Source organism: Musca autumnalis, unplaced genomic scaffold (assembly GCF_047663935.1).
Source record: "Musca autumnalis isolate F117 unplaced genomic scaffold, ASM4766393v1 scaffold_125, whole genome shotgun sequence".
In the NCBI taxonomy this organism is placed as follows: Eukaryota; Metazoa; Arthropoda; class Insecta; order Diptera; family Muscidae; genus Musca; species Musca autumnalis.
Genome location: NW_027411673.1, coordinates 247,555 through 270,897, shown reverse-complemented (window position 1 = coordinate 270,897; position 23,343 = coordinate 247,555). Strand labels below are relative to the sequence as shown.

Here is a 23,343-nt window from a genome sequence, read left to right as displayed (position 1 = left end):
GCCGCTACAAAATTGTATAAATATTTTAATTTTGGTCCATTTCACCCGCTAAATATTTCACGATCATCACCAATAAAAATAGGGATCTATTCTGGTCTGTGCCCCACCTCCATACAAAATCTCGTGACGGTCGGTCCAAAATTGCGGCCTGGAGTTTGATTACAATTTATAACGGACAGACGGACGGACGGACACACATCTCAAAATCGCTTTATCTCGTCGAGATATGAAGATTGGTATACCACATTGGGGGCCTCCGACGAATATTTCGCGGTGTTACATGAATTTTTACCAAAACAAACTTATAATACCCTTTCCACATAATGGTGTAGGGAATAATTAACGGTTTTGGAGATATGGTGCAAAATGGATACAAATTATGGAAATTTTCGATATTTTATAAAATTTGAGGCAATAAATGTAGTTTTTCGAGTTCATTGTTTCTGCAAATATTTTGTTCTTGCCCTTTTCTACAAATTTGCTTCAGAGGTCAGATGAAGATTCACATAGGTTTCAAAGATATAGCCCAGAATTGCATTAAAAAGTCAATATTTCACCATGTTTAGATGGGGCCATAAAATCCAAGCTGGATCTGCCACAACAAATCCCAACTAGGGTTTTTGTCGTTTGGGTCTGTTTTTTCAAAAAATCCTCAGCTCAAATTGTTTGCACAAGAATACCGTAAATATGTTGTACAGTGTAATTAGTAGTTTTAATTTGTTTTTCTTTATAAAAGTGTGCCAGTATTTCTTGTATTTTGAATTTTTTATGTACCTACGCATTTGTTGTTGTTTTTTGTGTTTGGTATTTCTATGCATTTCAGTAAAAGAAAAACCACAACCATTTATTTTGAGTTTGTATTTATATTTCATCTAAACAAATATTTGTTTGCACCCAAACATATTGCTATATTTGCATATGTCTAATGCAAAATATATTTGGGACATATGTATGTTAAAGAGGCATACTTTTTCCTCCGTGTACAGTTATATGCGGCCTACACCAAAAAAATAGACCCACGTTGACGATTTTTGGAGGATAGGTTTTGTGACCACTGAGAACCTCGAATGTCAAATAACATGTATGTGTACCGAAAAGTCGGGAGGTACCGTTATATGTAGCTACATTGACTATTTTGTATGGAGAGGTGTTGTGATCACGAAGATATTAATGCCAAGATTGATTGGGAAATTCATTCTTCAAAATGAAATATCTGACAAGGGAACGGGTCTGATGACTTCGCGGCAGCTCACACTCCTTGAGTGACGAGCATGGTCATCTGTTCACAGATACAGATAGTGTGTTCAGAAATTGTTATATGGTGACCATACCAAATCATTGGCTGATATAGGTCATCTTCCAACTTGAATTGATATTGCTCCCTAGCTCAGACGGGCAGACGGACATGGCTAACCGACTCAGAATAACATTAACATTTTGAACTTTTTAAAGCATTTGGTTGTATGCTAAGTTAGCAAAATTGTACTACTATGTATATAGAAATAAATATTATAATGAACAACCTTAGGTAGCCTTACATCAATTCTAGTCACGTTTGGTCATTACCTTTTCCAACGTTGCCAGTGCTGTGTCATAGATACCTTCTGAACCGTGAAATATCGAAAAATAAAAATGCTCTTGCTAAGGCTTTTATTTGAAGAAATTGTATCTGGTGCGAAAAACTTAAAAATAGGTAAGAGTGATCTAAAATATTTGTGATGATTATATTGAATTACAAGCGTCACCTTTGTTGTAACATCAAAATTTAATTACAATATCAAAATTAATCCTGTTTTTTGATAAAACATTTCGCCATCTAGATATTTTACGATTATCACCAACAACTACAAGTGTCTGTTTATACAGAAACCTCAGCTCCATATACAATTTCATGACAATAGGTCCATAATTTCCACGTTTTGTTGTAGGGGTAAACAATTTCTACAGAAAATTGTCGGTATATAAGCACTATTTAATATAGCCCCAATGTAACGGTACCTCACGATTTTTTGTATTTGGTTGTTGTTTGTCACATATTCGCTTCGAAATGTGGATACAAAAGTTTGTATTTGGAAAATCGTTAACACAATTAATACCGTGGCGGAGGATCATAAATAGACATCGGATTTGTGCATGTTTTTTATTTCTTATCTAATTGTACTCAAATTTTGGATCCAGACGTTTTAAGGGTTAATTTTTTGAATATTGGGTCATATCAAAAACATGCAAAAAATATGCAAAAATATACAAAAAAAAAAAATATACAAAAAATATGCAAACAGTTTTTGGCTGAAAATCGTCATAAAAGTCGTATAATTGTGAGTTAAAGATTGTTTCTTAAAAAATCTTTGAAGTATTCTTCTAATTTAAGATTGTTGGCCATTTAACGTCGCACAGGGTGTCCAAAATGGGTGTTTTGTGTCAAAAATCTATATTTTCTAAAGGGATAAAGATAGAGCAATGTAATTTGGAGGAGATGTTTATTAGACATAGATCCTTTATTCCATGCAGCTACAAGCTATTCGGTCAACGTCTTCTATAGAATTTTATTGAAAAAAAAAGGTTTTTCGAAATTTTAAAGTTTGTGTAATATAGATACATTTAAATAAGAATTAGTAATTTCTTAGGGTTATTTAAAATACGTTTTGGAGATATAGAAACATAAAACGTTATATTCTCAAATACAGACTTGTGTTTTAGCAACATAAAATAATTCAATTAATTATACTATAACAAAAATAGAACGAAACAAATTCATGGATGAATACTTACTTAGCCATTTTTACGCTATTTGACTGTTTAAATTATGTTCTTTAGTTTTTGAGTTCTTTCTTAAACTACAAATAAACGGGTTAGATGATACCAAAAGTCGATGGAATAAGTGTTCGTTTGTCTGAATGTATTGATTTACCAGGCAGCAGACATCCCAAAATAACTCGAAATCTCGTTATTAATTCCATACGGTGTTTATTTTGTTAAATATTAGCAAATTATATTTGTCAATATTAAACAATATATAATTCGGTCGGAAAATGTACATTTGACCACCAAAATACCTAAAATCGGGGATACCGTTATATGAAAGTTCTATAAAGAAGTGGACCTATGCCAACAATTTTTTGTTTGCAAGTTTTTTGACCACTAGGAACTCTAAATGCAAAATTGTAGCGACTTCGTTCCGAAAATGTAGTAAAAAACTCTAAAATACCTAAAATCGGGCAGTACCGTTATATGGGAGCTACATGAAAACGTGGACCTATATATAAAATTTTTGGGAAGGAGATAGTTTACTCGTATAAAACGTTATATTTCAATTTTAAGCTAGATCGGTTGATTATTGTAGGTAAATTCCTGAAAATACATAATATCGGGTGGTACCGTTATAGGGGGCCTATTTCCCGGCGTCGCACTTGGTCGCAATTACTCTATTGAGAAATTGATAGTTCGAGAACTGCTCTATATTTGAGTGTCATTACAACAGTGGAACCCCGTGGAACTTTTTAGTTATATCCTATTAAAAAAGAACTAATTAAAAATATACACGTAAAAAAATGTTTAACACAAAACAGGGTACTCTACAGAACGGGAACGCAAATACATTTACTTCTAAGCACAGTTTAGTACGTCAGGTTTTGTACTATCGGATAGCAAAAAGAACCATTAAAAATTCCAATAACTCGTAATAATATAGTCCACACAAAATCGACGAATTTCCTTGAGATTTTTTTGTATTTGTTTTAACGAAAATAAGGTCATGTTATAGGTACCGTTACTTCAATTATAACGGTACAACCAATTAAATTTTTGTTTTTCTCTCTTAGCTAGCATGTTTTCTACCCCTTCATGTAAAGTTTTTGGGAATTTTTGGCGCAAAATATTGAATTGGGACACACTGTGCGTCGATTCTTAGCAGATTATTATGTTACAAGCAAATTGCCCGCTACGCGGAAAGGGAATAAAAAACAAATGAAACATATTTGATATGGAAAGGGTGAAGTATGAACATGTTTTGTTAATTGTTGTTAATTGATATTTAATTTTATGTAAGTACTCTTTCACTTTAGCCTACGTTCCAAACTTAACTAAAACGTTCAGAAAAAGAAAAATGTTGACTATTTGATTTCAGTAAGAAACACAGAAAACGCCTTCGCGTCCTGGGTTTGAAAAATTGTTTTAAATGTTGTGTCAATTGTTTTTGGTACAATATTTAATACAATTATTCAAACTGGGCCCTTATCTAAAATTTTACAGTTGTAGCCTTACTTGTTCACCTATACCGTTGGTATTATTGGCATATAGAAATATGTCGTGCATTTCATATACTTTAAGTTGGAATTTTCATAACCATTTTGATCTAATCCCAGCAGTAATCCTCAAAACAAATTTCAAAGCGTTTACCAGTTCATTTAATATTCGTGTTTCAATGTTTAGTACTATTTAGTTCTTTTAGTACACTTATTGTTTATTACAATTTTAGTACACTAAAAGTATAATTTGAATTATATAATTCCAGCTAAATACCAGCTCTATCTGTCCCCCCAGAAACAATTTTGGCACTACTTAATAATTTTCATATACATAAGTACGAACTACCAAAACCTCTTCCTAATATTTTAAAATTCTAGCTCATCACCACAACAAATTAGACCAAATTCTGCATAATTTAGTAATTTTCGTACATTTCCAAGATTCGTACATTTAATAAACCCACACCTAATCCGTACGTAAACTTCACACACCAGCAGTGACTCTCATACCAAATTTTAGAATTACAGCGCTTTCCGCTCACCAAATACCAAATTTAGAAGGATTTAGTACTTTTCGTATATTTCTGGTACGTACATATTTCCTAAGCCACCTCCATATACCAACGTTACACTCATAATCTCCACCATTTATTGTTTTTCATATAATTACACTATGCAACACTGAAAATGCAAACAACTTCTGGTACACATTTTTTGAAAGTACATATTTAGAAATTGGACATTCTGTCTTTAGTAATATTGTAGCCCTAAACTAGTAGAACTTATCTTTTGAAAAAACCACATAAGAAAAACTCCATCTAGAGCATCAAAATCTATAAAATATAGAAAATTTTACATAATTGCTGAAATTCTGGTCAGTATCGGCTAAACTATTGGGAGTTGAACCAAGTAACCTTTTGCAAAAATCTTCTAAATAAAGTTCTCAAAAATTCTTTAGAACATTCTGAAACTCTAAAATGCTTACTTCATGGTGTTTCAGCGGTATTTTGCATCATATCTATTACAACACGTATTTCAAACACAGTTCACACCAACAGTTTATTCTCGCATTTCGGATTTCACCACATTATTGACATATTTATTAAATCGTCGTTGAAAAATGTACTGAAAACAACGGGATAGAGGCATTTTACAACAATGACATGTTCTGAAGAGTTGTGTATTACATTCCAGGGAATATTTTTCTAACTGAAAATATTCAGAAAAAATTAACGGTTTTGGAGATACGGTGCGAAATGTATAAAAATTGTGGAATTTTTGCATATATTTTGAAATTTGAGGCAATAAATGTAGTTTTTCGAGTTCATTATTTCTCCAAATATTTTATTCTTGTCCTTATCTACAAATTTGCTTCAGAGGCCAGAAGAAGATTCGCATTGGTTTCAGAGATATAGCCCAGAATTTCTTTAAAAACTCAATATTTAACCATGTTTAGATGGGGCTATAAAATCCGAGCTGGATCTGACACAGCAAAACCCAACTAGGGTTTCTTGTCGTTTGGGTCTGTACTTTCAAAAAATCCACAGTTCGGATTGTTTGCACAAGATCACCTTAAAAATGTTGCACAGTGTTATATAAAACTGAAATGACGTTCGTACGTTAAACTAAAGCTCGACCAATTTACAACCGATTTGTTTCGCGTTTGTCTTAAAATGTTTATATTTATTTATTTGGAGTCGATTAAGTTCAGCCGTCCGTCTGGCTGGCTGGTGCGCACGATAGCTCTCGAACGGATGAACCGATTTGGTTAAAAATTTTATACCAAAACTTAGATGAGGTTCCAATATGGTCTCAATCGGTCCATGCCTTCGGGTACCTCCCACAGATAATTGCTGAATTACGACGGTAAAAGTTTTTTCAGTGGAAAGTCCATACTTCTTGGGAAACCAGCCCGAAAGTTGTAAAAACCACAATGGCACCATATGTAGTAGCTGGAGAGCACAATAACTCTCGAACTGATAAACCGATTTGGACTATAGCCTTTTTGTTCTTCTTTCTTTCTTCTTTCTTCTTCTTTCTTCTTCTTTTTTTTGTGAAGAAAATGTAGTAAGAACTAAAGGCCTCGACACATAAGAACATGGCATTCTTGCTTAAGTCATATCTGGTAAATGACTAAAGACCAAGTTCGACCTAATTCAAATGTGATTCTGAAATATTTTTATTTGGCCGAACTTGGTCTTTAGTTTTTTACCAGATATAACTTCAGGAAGAATGCCATGCTTCTTATGAGTAGAGGTCTTAAAAACTTTTAAAAATTGTAGCTATAATGCTCGAAATGCCGATATTCGGGAAGTACCGTGGGGCCTATACCAAACCATGGATCTATGTTTTAAATTTTTGGAGGAGAAATTTCGTGACTGCAGGGAACCTCAAATAGCACAGAACGGGTAGTTCAGTCAAAAAATATAGCTAAAACCCACAACATACCGATAATCGGGATGTACCGGTATATGGTGGCTTACATGGATAATTTGCACATTTTGTGAACACACAAATGTCAAATTAAACCTTTTTCTGTTAAAAATGTCAGCTAAAATCCTAAAAAAAACGAAAATCGGGAACTTTAAATGTCGAATTACAGCTCGTTTGGTTAACAATTTTATTTAAAGTCTTCAAAATACGTAAAATCGGGAGGTTCCGTTATATCGAACTAAAACGATTGCGTAGGCTGGCTATTTGACAGTACGCACCCCACAGTGTCACGACCGTGGCCAAAAAGGGGCAAAATCAAGTACATCGGAATACAAATTTATTGATGAGAATTGATAGTAAACATTTCAATTTGAAGGAATTTGAATTTTGGTATTGATTTGTCAATTAGTTTCTTTCCATGTGAAGGTTCAAATCCGATAATCGTTGGAAATATGTATTTTTGTCCTTATTTTACTAAAATGAATAACTTTTATTATGCTCCAATAATTTAATATTTAAAGTAATTTAGCGTTCCAAAATAAATTTTTACAGTAGCTTTGGATGTAATAAACTTGGATTTAATTTTGTTTGGAAGTGAATAGTAATCATATGGTGTTTACAGCTACCCAGCTGTGGTACTTAGTACACCGATTTTGTGAACCAAATTTTAAAATTAGTGGAGTGGGGAACAAATTGTATAAAAGTGTATATCGTTATTATTTGCTCTTTGAGTTGTGAAGAGCGAGTACTTCAAATGTATAAGGGTTCCAGCTGCAGAGGTTTGCAGACGAACATTTTATTTCTCTTTTTCAGTGACCACCTCACTCAGGGGTTACCGCCTTTTTTAACAGAGAGTTGCTTTTGAAAGAGAGATTTTTAAAAATATCAATTTAAAAAAAATGGTGAGCAGCGAAAATCAGAATTCAATTTTTTTTAAAAAAAATTTGCCTTTTTGACCATTAATTGGTCAAATAACGTTTTAAAGGAAAATTCTCATATTTAAAGACAAGAGTTTGATGTAATCAATAAGTTCACAAAAATATGAAGACTGAACACCAAATTTCAGTCATTTCGGGTGGATATTGAGGCCATAACCTTCAAAATACCGAAAATGGGGAGATTTCAAGTGAAAAGCTGTAAACCCCCAATGAAGACTAAATACCAATTTTCAGCCATTTTGGTGTGACAATGAGGCTGAAACCTTCAAAATAGAGAAAATCGGGAGGTACCGCCTATACCGAAAAATTTCAAGGTGAAAGTATTATACCACCAACGAAGACCAATTGATAAGCTATAAACCTCCAATGAAGACTAACTACCAATTTTCAGCAATTTCGGTGTAATAACGAGGCTAAAAGCGTCAAAATAACGAAAATCGGGAGGTACCGTTCTACGGGGGCTATATCAAAACGTGGACCTGCACCCATAATTCTCTGTTGGAATCTCTGCAAAAGACTAAACACCAAATTTCAGTCATTTCGGTTGGTCATTGTGACTAAAAATTACAAAATACTAAAAATCGAGAGGTACGGTTCTATGGGGGCTATATAAAAACGTGGACCGACCATCCCAGTTTTTTGTCTTGGAGATTGAAAGTCAATAAAAAGTACGTGTACCAAAATTGATGCATCTACGATAACTTATTCTGTTCTTGGACACAGTTAATATGAACTCGCGACATACTGCTCCCCTAGGGTATCCACCGAAATGGTGAGAATTTGGTATTTATAGCTCCTCGCTAAGGCTACCAAATTTTATCTAAGGTTTTAGCCGACTTTACTACCGATATGGCTAAAATTTTACATGCATAAATTTTACAATAAATTATTATTTACTTAATAACTAATACATATTTATTTTATATTTTTTGTTTGTTTTTTAGATGAACGCATAACAACAAATCCAATACTGGGCAGTCCATGGCTAATGCTTGCCTCAATACTATTATATTTATGGTTAATATTGGTAGTTGGAAAAAAATTCATGAAAAATAGAAAACCATTTAAAGTCGATATGTTTATGCAATTGTACAACATTGTACAAATCTTTTTAAACGCTTTTATATTTTACGAATTTGTCCGCTACACCATTATGCGATCCGATTATAGCTTAAAATGTGAACCATACAATCCACACGATAGAAGACCAGAAACAATGAAGCTAGTTCGTCCAACAGTATTGTATTATACATCAAAATATTTGGATTTCTTTGATACGGTAAATATTATGAAAATAGTTTGAAATTGAAATTTTCATAAAAAAACTTTAACCCTTGCAGGTATTTTTCGTTTTGCGTAAGAAATATAACCAATTGACATTCTTACATATTTATCATCACTCGATCATGATATTAGGCACTTATGTGTATATGTCGCATACGTTTGGTAAGTATTTGTAGTAGTGTGTGTGTAAATAATAACAAGTAAGAACGGCGATAAGTTCAGCCAGGCTGAACTTGTTATACCCTCCACCACGAGTTGTATTGAAGTCAAATAGAACAATTAGTTTCCTTTGGTTTACGAAGAAGACTAAATACAAATTTTCGGCAATTTCGGCAAAACATTGTGGCTAGCCTTCAAAATACTGAAATTCGGGAGGTACGGTTTTATGAGGGCTATATCAAAACGTCGATATATACCTACAAATTTCTGGCAGAAAATTGTTAGACTCAAAAAAGACTAAATACCAAATTACCGATATTTCGGTGAGATAATGTGGGTAAAACATTCAAAATACCGAAAATCAAGAGGTACGCTTCTATGGGGGATCTATACTGATGGACCTATACTGATTATTCGCTTCTGGAATATTTTATAACCCTATGGAAGACTAAATAACAAATTTCAGTGTTTCGGTGGGATATTAATGTGACAACCTTCAGAATTACGAAAAATCGATAGGTACCGTTCTATTCTATCACAGCCTTCAGAATTACGAAAATCGGGAGATACCGTTCTAGGGGGGCTATATCGAAACGACGAATTTCAGTCGGAAAGGTTTTTACCTCCAACGTAGACTAAATACAAAATTTCAGCCATTTCGAAGAGTTGTTGTGGCCACAAGCTTCAAAATACCGAAAATCGGTAGGTACCGTTCTATGGGGTCTATATGAAGACGTGGACATGTACCGAAAGATTTCTGGGGGAAATTTTTTACCACCAACGAAGACTAAATACAAAATTTCAGCCATTGCGTTGGAATATTGAGGCCACAAACTTCAAAATACCGAAAATCGGGAGGTACTGTTCTATGGGGGTTATATTAATGACTGGATCTGTACTGACAAAGATTTATACCCCCAACGAAGACTAAATACCACATTTTAGCCATTTCGGAGGAATATTAAAGCCACAACATTCAAAATACCGAAAATCGGAAGGTACCGTTCTATGGGGACTATATGAAGGCGTTGACCTATAACGACAAAACTCTGGGGGAAAGGTGTATGCCCCCAACGAAGACTAAGTACCAAATTTCAGGCATTTTGGTGGGAGAATGAGGCTAAAACCTCCAAAATACCGAAAATCGGGTTGTACCTTTCTATGGGGGCTATATAAAAACGTGGGCCGATAAAGCCCATTTGCAATACCAAACAGTAGTAGAAACTTCTACATCAAATTACATATCTCTATATTAAAAATTGCGAGCTTTATCCTGATTTCAACAGACGGACGGACGGACATGGTTATTATACCCACAGCATTTATGCCAACGAGGGTATATAAACTTTCATACGGGCAAAATGTGCCTCATCGAAATAATGGTTTTAGACCCCAAGTATGTTTGGACGAAATGTGTTTCAGACAATTTGGAGTTGATTTAGCCATGTCCGTCCGTCTGTCTGTCTGGCTGGAGCGCACGATAACTCTCGAACGGATCAATCGATTAGGGCCAAAACTTGGCTTTCGTAATATTTTGTCCAAACTTAGTTTAAGTTCGAAGATGGGTTATATCGGTTCACTCCTTCTGGTACCTCCCCCACAAAAGTTCAAAAATGTTCGGAAAATTTGCGCGCACGATTACTCCTGAAGGGAGTAACCGATTAGTTCTACCAGACTTAGATTCGGTTCCAATATGGACTCAGTCGGTCCACTCCTTCGGGTACCTCCCACACAAAATTTCGGAAGAGTTCAGTTTAGGACCTGCTCTCAAATCGCTTTAATTTTTGTTATAACAACTTCTTTACATCCTGAGAAAATAGCCTTAAAGATGCAAAAAACCCCTATGACACCGTGTGTAGTGGTTGGAGCAGAAGATAATCCTCGAACGGGCCTGCCGATTCGCTTCAAAATTTGGCCTTCGTAATATTTTGTTCAAATTTAGTTTAAGTTCGAAGAAAGCCATATCGGTCCATTCCTTCAGGTACCTCCCCCACAAAAGTTCGGAAAAAATGTGCGCACGATAACTCTTGAAGGGAGTGACCGATTTGGTCCATACTTTGCCCTTCCTAATATATCTACCAGATATAGATAGGATACCTCCCACACAAAATTTCGGATAAATTCACTTTAAGACCTGCTCTCCAATCAATTTGATTTTTCTTGAAGCAACTTGTATTCGCTGCCTCAATTACGACAGTAAAAGTTTTTTTCAGGGGGAAGTCCATACTTCTTGAGAAAACAGCCCGAAACATGTAAAAACACCTATACCACCATATGTAGTGGCTGGAGTGCTCGACCCGAATACTGCGTTCGTCCACACTTTCGATATCGTGATATTTCTTCGAATATTAGATGAAATTCGAAGGTGGTGCTTATAGGTCCAGTCATTCCGGTACCTCCCCCACAAAAGTTCCAAAATATTAGCAACAATAGCACGCGCGATATCTCATAAACGCAGCAAATTTGCAATTTGGCCCAAACTTTTAATCTCTAAATATGTTGTCCATACTTAGTTTATATTCAAATGTGGGCCCTATCGGTCCAATCCTTGGGGTACCACCCACACAAATGTTCAACATTTTTGTGTAATTAAAGGTCTGTTCGAGGATCCTTTGGAAACTTTTACCGAAGGATTTCCTAGTGGCCGTTAACAGGGCGATATTATATTTTTCGTAGGCAAGTAGGTTACAAAAGCCCTATCTATCGATATCCCCCGCAAATTTTGAGCTTTAATAAAATCCATATTTTTGTCAGTTCATACGCCCAAATTTTTGGAAACCCCAATAAATACATACGTTTTTTATACCATCCACCATAGTATGGAGGGTATATTAAGTTTGTCATTCCGTTTGTAACACTTCGAACTAATCATTTGCGACCCTATAAAGTACATATATTCTTGATCAGGATAAAATTCTAAGACGATCTAGCCATGTCCGTCTGTTGTAATCACTCTAGCGTCCGCAATAATTGAGATAGGGTGCTGAAATTTTGTACCCGATGGGCTATTTGGTATAGCCCCCATATAACGGTACCTCCGGATTTGAGGTATTTTGACGTTCTTCGCCACATTTGCAGACCGTGTTAGCTTTAATTTGGCACTTAGGGTTCCTAGCGATCAACAAGCTTATATCCCAAAGGATATGGGCATAGGTCCATGTTTTGGTATAGTCCCCATATAACGGTACCTTCCGATTTTCGGTATTTTGAGAATTTTAGCTACAATTTTTAACCGAACTAGCTGTAGCTTGCCATTTGAGGTTCTCAGTGGTCATGAAATATCTCCATCAAACATCGTCAATATAGGTCCATGTTTTCGTATAGCCCCCATATAACGGTACCTCCCGATTTTCGGTATTTTGAGAATTTTATCCACAATTTGTAACCGAACTATCTGCAATTTGACATTTGAGGTTCTCAGTGGTCATGAAACATCTCCAGACATCGTCAACATAGGTCCATGTTTTGTTATGGTCCCCTTATAACCGTACCTCCCGATTTTCGGTATTTTGAGCATTTTATTTACAATTTTTAACCGAACTAGCTGTAATTTGACATTTGAGGTTCTTAGTGGTCATGAAACATCTCCACGAAACATCGTCAACATAGGTCCATGTTTTGGTATAGCCCCCATATATCGGTACCTCTCGATTTTCGGTGGGTCCATTTTTGAGGATCTACATTGTTTTGATGAAACTACCCTCAATTTGACTCTTGAAGTTCCCTGCAGCTTTAAAACTTTTCCGCCAAAAAATGTAAAGATAGGTTGACTCTTTGATATAGCCCCGTAGGTGGTACCTTTCACCTAGCTGAACACATTTTTTTAGATTAGATTAGATAACACTGTGCAACAAAACGGAGGTGAAAGGCCTTGGTGAGTATATTATGAACTCCGGAGGACAGATCCGCGGTGAGTCGAACTTCCGCGTTATGCCGCGGAAGTTCACGCCATAACGCGGAAGTTCGACTCATCTGTCCTTCGGGGTTTTTAATATACACACACCAAGGGCTTTCACCTCCAAAAGGAATTATCTCGGCCTCAACATTTGTGTTCACAGTGTAATTTAAGCAATAGTGGGAGGCAGTAGGATTCTATCCATTGTCGAAAAGTTGTTCCACCTAAAATTTTGAAAGGACCCTAATTATTCCATTTTAATAAAATAGTCTTATTATGGTGGAGGGTATAAAAAGTTCGGCCCGGCCGAACTTAACGTCTTTTTAGTTGTTTTTTTTTTTTTTTGGGAAAAAATATTTCACTCCTCTGTCGGCAAGCTGACTGATACTTTTTTTTTACTTGTATCGGCTTAAAATTTTACCCTGATCGAGAATATATACACTTTATAAGGTCTCCAGAATGATAAATTCAATTATACCCTCCATATTATGGTGGAGGGTATAAAAAGGGAGCGTTTGTTTCTCAAATGAGAATTTTGAAAATATGTACTAATTTTATTAGAGACATGTAAATAATCGTTAAGTTCCATAATTTTTGCATTTGAAGGTCCTAGTGATCACAAAAGTTCTGCACCAATAATTCCTATTTTAAACATTTTTGGTGCAGAAATTTTAAGGATTATGGCGGTAATTCGGTAAAATTTTTAGCTAAAATTCTCCAAACACGGAAAAGTGGAGGTTACGTTATATGGTGACTATATCAAAACACTACTGGGAACCCCAAAGGTCAATTTGCCGAAATTGCGGTAAAAAATTTAGCTAAAAGTTTAAAAATACCGAAATTAGATAGGTACTCTCATTGCATTCAAAATGTTGACGATTTTTGGTGTTGACAATTTCTAGTGAGGAAGTTTTGTGACCACTGGGAACCTCAAATGTAAAATTGCAGTTAGTTCTGTTAAAAACTGTATCTTAAATACTCAAAATACCAAAAAAATACGGGAGTTACCGTTATATGGGGGCTATACCAAAACATAGACCTTCGTTGACAATTTTTGATACAATAGTTTTGTGACTGCAGGGAACCTCATATGTCGAAATACTTCCTGACCATTAAATGGGAGCTATTCGAAAACATGGACCTATGTTGACTATTTTTCGAAACAGTAAGTTCGCTAAAAAATGTAGCTAAAACCCTCAAAATGTCGAAAATCGGGAGGTACTTTTGTATGGGGCTATACCAAAACACTGACCAATTTTGAAAATTTTTCGTGAAGAAACTTGTAGCTTAAATCATTAACATACCGAGAATCGGGAGGTACCTTAATATGGAGGCTATACGTAAACGTGAACATTTAATGATCCTTCTTATTTGGTACAGAAGTTTCTATTATTCCAATGATGTTTTGGTATTGAGAATTTGTCATATCGGTCCACGTTTTCATATAGCCCCCGTAGAATTGTAACTTCCGATTTTTGGTATTTTTAAGGTTTTAACCTCATTATCACACCAAAATAGCTAAAATTTTAAATTCAGTCTTCTTTGGGACTACAAAACTGTCTACCAGAAATTTGTCAGCACAGGTTCACCTTTTGATATAGCCTCCTAGAGAACGACAACTCCCGATTTTCTGTATTTTAATAGTTTTAGCCTCATTGTCACACTGAAATGGATGAAAATTGGTATTTAGTCTTCTTTGGGGATACAAAACTGTTCCCTCAGAAATTTGTAACAGGTCCTTTATCCTAAAGAAATAGGTACAATTCCGTATATAGTCCACGTTTTGATAAAGCTGTCATATAACCTGCCTCCCGATTTTCGGTATTTTGCATATTTTAGCCACATTATTCACTCGGAATGGCTAAAATTGTGCGTTTAGTTTTTGATAGCGGGTTCTCAGATTGGATTGGTACACGATACCGTCCGAAGTAAAATCGTTTAAAGAATTTTTCTACTGAAGTGGATAAAACTTGGTATTTCGCATTCTTAGTGGGTAGAAAACATCGATGTCGCATTGGTATTAAACCTTGTTTAAAAGAAATCAATATTCACCAGTTAGAAGATTCCACTGGCGGAAGAGCTTATTACTTTTATAAATGATAGAAACGTAGTTTTTCCATTTACTTAAATACAAATCGTGTGGTGGGTATAAAAAGTTCGACCAGGTCGAACATAATGCCGTTCTTGCTTGTTTATTTATATGATTTCTATAATTATTTTTTTTTTTGTGTTCTTCTGTTTTTCAGCCTCACATCCAACATCTATCGGTATATTGAATTCGTTTGTTCACGTTGTTATGTACACGTATTATCTGATTGCTGCCACCAAACCGAAAATCGATTTAACCCCATGGAAAAAAATACTGACAAGTATCCAGCTGATACAGTTCCTTATAGCGGGCGTACATTATTCAATTCCATTATTAGTTCATAATTGCGGTGTTAATACATTGCTACTATGGATAGCCTTTATACAGAATTATTTTATGATTGTATTGTTCTCGAATTTTTATTATCGTGCTTATATACGGAAAAGTAGTGCAAAAATAAAAACATAATTTTGAAGACTTTTTGTAAGAAGGCGACGGCTCTAAGCCACGTTTTGTTGTCAATGGAAAATAAATAAAATATCTCACTAACTTTATTTTTGTCTCCGAAATTTCGTTGGGGTTTTTAGGGAAACTACTTTTTAGTGATCTGGCAACAACATAAATGGGGATACATATTGCATGATGGAGGTTATAGTTAATATGGGATTCCGTTAGTAACATATCGACACACGCGTCGCACAATGGTTCAGAAATAGATTTTCCTGACCAAAACCCTAATTTGTTGTCGTCACTGATTGTTAATTTTTGCGTGGGATTCGCTAGAAATCATATTGAAAGTAAAGAAACCAAAAAAGACAAGAACGGCGTTAATTTCGACCGGGCCGAATTTTTTACCATTCACCACGAGGCCACAGAATCGTTTTTTCTTTCTTTTTCATTTCAAAACAAGTAAGAAAGTATCAGTCAGCTGAGCCGACAGAGATATACCCTCAGCCACGTACCCGAAGAAAAAAAGTTAACACAATACTTCTGTAGGTTTTTTAGCTGTTGGGAAAATTTTCCAGGATGGAAAGGGCCGCAAAATACTACATGTTGCAAAATATTCAGAATGATCCAAGACGAGTGCATTTTTTCCAAACTTTGGGTAGGGTGTACCCATAGGAGTGATCCGATGTAGTACATATTCGGACCTAATACAAATCTGTAGGAAATATTTTTTTTCTTTATTAGTCTATGGATACTTTCCTTACATACTATATAATTAAATATGTTGTACTTAATTTTCCGAATTTAAATATATTACAATTTTACTTTTCAATTTACAAAGTTTGAGCTAAATCGATTTCTCTCTTAAAGGGTTATTTTACACATTAGCCAGTTTAGGTGGTGCCGGTAGGATTTTCTGGACCTTTTTGGGTCATTATCTCAGGAAGTATGGACTTTCCCACGATAAAAAGTTACAACGTCGTAACAGGGGCCGCAAGTGCAACCTGCTGCGTCACAAATTAATAAGATCAGAGAGGAGTTGTTAAACTATACTTTTTTCAAATTTTGTGTGGGAGGTACTCAAATGAGTGGACCGATATAGTCCATATTAGAACTCGATCTATGCCTGAAAGTAATATTACCAATAGTAAAGTTTGGCTCAATTCGGTTATTCCCTCCTAGAGTTATCATGCCCACAATCTTGGCGAAAATTTTTGAACCTTTGTGGGGGAGGTACCGGAAGGAGTGGACCGATATTGTCTATCTTCGAATTTAAACTAAGTTTGGACAAAATATTGAAAGACCCAAAATTTTAACCAAATATGTTGATCCGTTCGAGAGTTATCGTGCACTCCAACTACGACAAATGGTATTATATGGGTTGTTTGCAGTTTTCGTGCTGATTTCTGAGGATATATGGACTTGCCCCTGAAAAAAATTATATCGTCGTAATGGGAAAAGTGAATACAAGTGGCTGCAACAAAAATCAAAGCGATTCGAGAGCAGGCCTTAAACTGCACTTAAGCAAAATTTTGTGTGGGAGGTACCCAAAAGAGTGAACCAATAGGGTCCATATTGGAACCTCATCTATGTCTGGAAGAAATGTCACGATGTGCAAAGTATGGACTAATTCGGTTACTCCCTTCAAGAGTTATCGTGCGGACAATTTTTCTGAACATTTTTGAACTTTTGTGGGGGAGGTACCTGAAGGAGTGGACCGATATGGCCCATCTTCGAACTTAAATCGAATCTGGACAAAATATTTCGATACCCAAAATTTGAACCGAATCGATTGATCCGTTCGAGAGTTATCGTGCGCACCAGCCAGACAGACAGACAGACGGACGGACATTGCTAGATCGACTCAAAATTGTCTGAAACGGATATCGTACAAACATACTTGGGGTCTAAAACCATTATTTCGATTAGGCACATTTTTGGCCGTATCAAAGTGTAAATACCCTCTTTAGCCTAAAGGCTGAGGGTATAATAACACTGTGAAACAAAAATGGACAAAAGTTTTTTGCAGGATTTCTGATGCACAAATTCGGTTTTGTGGGAGTCCATAGAAGACGAAAATACCTTTGTTTTCTTTGGGTCACTTCGGGTTTTGATTTTATAACGGTAAATGTAGTGAAAAATGGGATTTCTTGGATTTTCAAATTTAAACGGACATTACTACTTTTTTCCACAACCGATTTGCACACACTGTTTTTCATTATAAAGGGGAGAGTAATGCCTTTCGAACAAGCCATGGATTTTAAAAAGCGGTTAACAAATGGCTAAGTAATAGTGGTTTAAGTGTGACAAAAACCCATTAAAAAACAGTAAAATGTTTTTCCTTGTGCTCTAGGCTGCGTAAACGATACCTAACAGTACAATTATTTACTATTAGCAAGTAGGAAATTTATTTGGCTTTCCAAAATGGGAAAAACCAACGAAATCGGTTGAAAAATGAATGCGTTATGGCATTTTTTGTGTTTCAACTTTTTGGTTTTTTTTTCATATTTTCCTTTGAATTGTATGGCAGAAAACAGGAGAAGAAGAGTGTGTTCTTCGGCGCTATTTTTGTTTAAAGAGAAGTGCAAGTCTTGCTTTCGGGGTACGGAAACGCATCTTTAGCACTAAACGGGAAAACTACTGCAGGTACTACTATTGTGCAGGTTCTGAGCACAACTTTTATCTATCAAAATTTATTATGATGTCTCAAGGATAAAAATCATTTTTTATTTTTTCATTTGTTAGTACTATATACAATTAATACGATGTATAAATAATTTTACGATAATTTTCCAAATAAAGTTGTAAAGTTTTATATTGTCGTATATTTTTGATGATTAATTCAATTTACAACAACTTGTTTTGAAAATTCATGTTCGATCAGCTGCGCATATGCATCTACCTTGATCATAGTGATATGTTTGAAATCAACAAAAAATAAGTGTATTTCAGGATTACGTGGAATCCAGTGGATTTTGTAGCGCAAGTGTAAACTTGGCATTAATTAGTGTGGTAGTGGCGGTTGTTTAGGCTGTTGTGCTTTAAAGCACAATTGTTGACAATAGAAGCAAAACCACAACATCTTTACAGGCAAAGCACAAAACCCGGTTTTTGCAAAAAAAAAAAAAATAATAATGGTAAATGTAGGGGGAAACTAGAAAAGTAATTTTTGTATTTTAGAAAATCATTCATACAAATACAAATATACAAAAATTTGTCCATTCATTTTAAAAGAGGTGCGTTCAAATTATGGACAAAAAAATTATGAAGAGAATTAGTAAAGAATTCATACTTTTGTTTTTTCTGTGTTCAAATTTCTGGCGAAAATTTTTAGACTCAAAGAAGACTAAATACGAAATTTCCGATATTTCGGTAAACCCTTCAAAATACAGAAAATCAATTGGTACGCTTCTATGAAGGATATTTGAACCCGCGGTTCTTTTCTGGAATATTTTATAGCCCCATGGAAGACTAAATAACAAATTCCAGTCTTTCGGTGGGATATTGACGTCACAACCTTCACAATTTCGAAAATCGTGAGGTTATATCGAAATGTGGACCTATATCGCCGAATTTCAATCAGAAAGGCTTTTACCTCCAACAATGACTAAATACCAAATTTCAGCCAGACTAAGTACCAAATTGCAGGCATTTCGGTGTGATAATTGCACTAAAACCTTCAAAATACCGAAAACCGGGTGATACCGTTCTATGAGGGCTATGTGAAGGCGTAGACTTATGCCGAAAAATTTTTGGGGGAAAGTTTTATACCCCAACGAAGACTAAATACCAAATTTCAGCCATTCCGGTGTGATAATGAGGCTAAAACCTTCAAAATACCGAAAATCGGGTGGTACCGTTCTATGGGGACTATATTAAAACGTCAGCCAATATAGCCCATTTGCAATACCAAACATCCTAGGAGTAATAGAAACTTCTATACCAAATTACATTTGGTGCCACCGTGGTGCAATGGTATGCACACCCACCTTGCATGCTGAAGGTCGTGGGTTCGATTCGGGGTGCACTGAGAGAGAAGAGAGAGAAGTTTCCCTTGTCCCGTCTGGGATGTTTGTGGAAACATTATTTTTATATTATATACCAAATTACAAAGCTCTATCTTAAAAATTGCGCGCTGTATCTTGATTTCAACTGCCGGACGGACAGACGGACATGGTTATATCGACTTAGAATTTTACCCTGATCACGAATATATATACTTTATAGAGTCTCCGATGAATATTTCGATGTGTTACAAAAAGAATGACAAATTTAATTATAGCTTCCATATTTTGGTGGAGGGTATAAAAAGGTCAAACACCAATACACAAACCATTAAAATACAAAAAATTAAAAAAAAAACAAATAATTTTTTTTTCCAAATTTAAAAAAATCCTCCTTGGATTTTCATAAAACTTATATAACACTTACAAAAACTCAGATATTTAAAACAGAAAATCATATACAGTCTGTCGCAAAAGTTAGTATACACCGTTTAAACCAAAATGTATTAGGGATAAATATCACTATAACTTATTGAAAACAACAAATAATTAGTTTTATTTGATAGACAAGAAGGTTGTCTTCCGTATTAACTTTAAAAAGTGCGCAATGTTTGCATACATTAGCAAATGTACGGTTCGAATCCCAAAAAGTCCAAAATTTATGTCGCAAAAGTTAGTATACAACGGAGAATCCTCGTGGAACTGTGTAAACAATTCTTGATATTTTTGAACAAAATGAAACTAAATCTGTTCTTAAGATCATAAAGAGTATATTAATTGGTTTTAATGGCAGTTATAGTACTTATAGTGACAAGTAAAACGTACACTGGATCGTAAAATCCACAAAAATTGGTCATCTACAAATACAACAACTGTAGCGACAGAATTCCGAGTGTTATGTCCTATTTATGAATTATAAAGCCATGAAATGCTCAGAAAAGCTCTAAAGTTTCAATATGGGGTGATCTTGATCGAGTTTCGACTTTTCTTGTGTAAAAAACGGGAATTTCTTGAAGCAAACCCATACTTTTGAGGCCATTGTCCTTTTGAAAAATGTAGTAATCCTTAATCCTTATACATAAGGACTTGCCTTTTGAGTTAATTTTCTCACAAATGTTGCTCCTTTTCATATTCCCACCAAAAGTAAATAGTAGGAGAACCTCAAGGTCCGTTGTAAGCCCTACAGTTATGCTGTCCTACCGGCCTTTTAGCAGTATCGGACATTCTTCTCGTGTCCCTAGTGTCTAATGTACTACTAATCTAATTAACTACTTCTAACTGATCCATTTAGTTGTATTTTGGTCCTAAGTGAAGCAAACATAGCTTTTCAGAAAGTTTTTGCACAATCCTTGCCGTATAACAGCAGATAAAGCTCTGTATTAAAATTTTAAATTAACTATCATATCCTTCTGTGGTGGTGGAGTATCACTGTAGGGCTTACACCAGAACTTGAGGTTCTCCTACTATTTATTTTTGGTGGGAATGTGAAAAGGGACATAATTTGTGAGAAAATTAACTGAAAAGGAAAGTTCTTATGTGTAAGGAGTAAGGATTATTGCATTTTTCAAAAGGAAAATGACCTGAAAAGTATGGGTTTCCTTCAAGAAATTCCCGTTTTTTCAAACAAGACAAATCAAAACTCGATCAAGATCACCCCATATTGAAACTTTAGAGCTTCTCTGAGCATTTCATGACTTTAGAATTCATAAACAGGACATAACACCCGGAATTTTGTCGCTACAGTTGTTGTATTTGTAGATGAAAATTTTTTGTGGATTTTACGATCCAGTGTACGTTGGACTTGTCACTATAAGTACTATAACTGCAATTTAAACCAATTAATATACTCTTTATGATCTTAAGTACAGATTTAGTTTCATTTTGTTCAAAAATATCAATAATTGTTTACACAGTTCCACGAGGATTCTCCGTTGTATACTAACTTTTGCGACATAAATTTTGGTCTTTTTGAGATTCGAACCGTACATTTGCTAATGTATGCAAATATTGCGCACTTTTAATTGTTATTACGGAAGACAACCTTCTTGTCTATCAAATAAAACTAATTGTTTGTTGTTTTCAATATGTTATTGTGCTTCTTATCCCTAATACATTTTGGTTTCAACGGTGTATACTAACTTTTGCGACAGACTGTATTTAAACCATGAAATACTGTGATCGGGCGGTTCTATGTCCATAATTATACCCTACACCACAATGTGGAAAGGGTATTATAAGATTGTTTTTCGAAAAATTCATGTAACACCGCGAAATATTCGTCGTAGAGCCCCATGTGGTATATTAAAATTCATATATCGACTAGATAAAGCGATTTTGAGATGTGCGTCCGTCCGTCCGTGCATTAAAAATTGTACGCACGCCACAGGCCGCAATTATGGAACAATCTTTACGAAATTTTGTAGTTTTTGGCTATGATCGTGAATTATTTAGCGGATGAAATGGACCAAAAACAAAATTTTTATCCAATTTTGTAGCGGCTCTGTAGGTCGCAATGGTAATCTGATCGGCGCGAAATTTTAAATAAAGTTTGGTTTTACGATAAGGAATATGCTTACAATTGTTGATAACGGTCAGATAATATTTAGTGGGCTAAATTAGCAACAACTTTTGTGTGAAAATTGATACAATTTTTAGTATAATGACTATATCTTAATTGCTGGAACACATGTTCCTCCCACGTAAGTTATATTTGAAGGTGGAACTCTTGACCTTTCCATTGATACAGATTATGTTGATAAGCGTGGTCAGATAACAGAGTTACAGCTTATTTTATACAGGGATCTTACTTACTTACTTACTTAGCTGGCCCATTACATGACATTTGTTCTATAGGCCGAACTAAGAAGAGATCTCCATTCCTCTCTATTTGTTGCTTTGCACTCTGGAATACCGCGCCTTTTCATTTCATCATCCACTTGTTTGCGCCATCTATTCCTTGGCCTGCCAATTCTGCGTGCACCGCCATGTGGCATGTATTCATACGCCTTTTTAGCGGGTTCATCATCGCTCATTCTTTTGATATGGCCTAGCCAACGCAATCGCTGCTTCTCGATACGTTTAACAATATTGATGTCGTTGTATAGCAGATACAGCTCGTGGTTCATGCGACGTCGATATTCACCGTCAACGCAGACCGTAGATCTTTCGAAGAATTTTTCTCTCAAACACACCAAGCACTGCCATGTCTGCTTGCGCAAGTACCCAGGCTTCGGAGCCATACATCAGCACGGGTAGTATCAGTGTTTTGTAGAGCGTTATTTTTGTTTGACGAGATGTGGCTTTGTTTTTAAACTGCTTACTTAATCCAAAGTAGCATCTGTTGGCCAATACAATTCTTCTTTTTATTTCACAACTGATGTCGTTTGTTGTGTTGACGGAGGTGCCGAGGTAGACGAAGTCTTTTACTACCTCAATATTATAGGAACCAACTTCCACAGTCGGTCCGAGCTCAATGGACGCATTGCGCGTCGACACCATCAACTTGGTCTTCTCACCGTTTACCGCCAGACCCACTTTAGCAGATTCTCCTTCGACCTTTATAAAGGTATCAGTTACTTCTTTTACTGATCGACCCATGATGTCTATATCATCAGCATAAGCAAGTAACATGTGACTATTGGTGTATATTGTGCCACTTCTTTTGACGTTTGCCTCTCGTATAACCTTTTCTAGCAGGATGTTGAAGAGGTCACACGAAAGGCTGTCTCCTTGTCTGTAACCTCTTTTGGTACCAAACTCTTCGGAGAGGTTCTTTCCTATTTTAACTGAGGACCTCGTGTCAGTTAAAGTCATTTTACAAAGCCGGATGAGCTTTGCGGGAATACCA

General features: G+C 35.4%; 1 protein-coding gene across 1 annotated transcript; it reads left to right on the top strand.

The window, feature by feature from the left end:
- The first annotated feature begins 1,573 nt into the window (after positions 1 to 1,573).
- LOC141391821 (very long chain fatty acid elongase AAEL008004-like) lies at positions 1,574 to 15,599 on the top strand. The gene is made up of 4 exons (XM_073964518.1): positions 1,574 to 1,693; positions 8,563 to 8,897; positions 8,959 to 9,064; positions 15,203 to 15,599. The coding sequence occupies exons 1-4, from the start codon at positions 1,633 to 1,635 to the stop codon at positions 15,511 to 15,513; spliced, it is 813 nt and encodes a 270-aa protein (XP_073820619.1). The 5' UTR covers positions 1,574 to 1,632; the 3' UTR covers positions 15,514 to 15,599.
- The last annotated feature ends 7,744 nt before the right edge of the window (positions 15,600 to 23,343 follow it).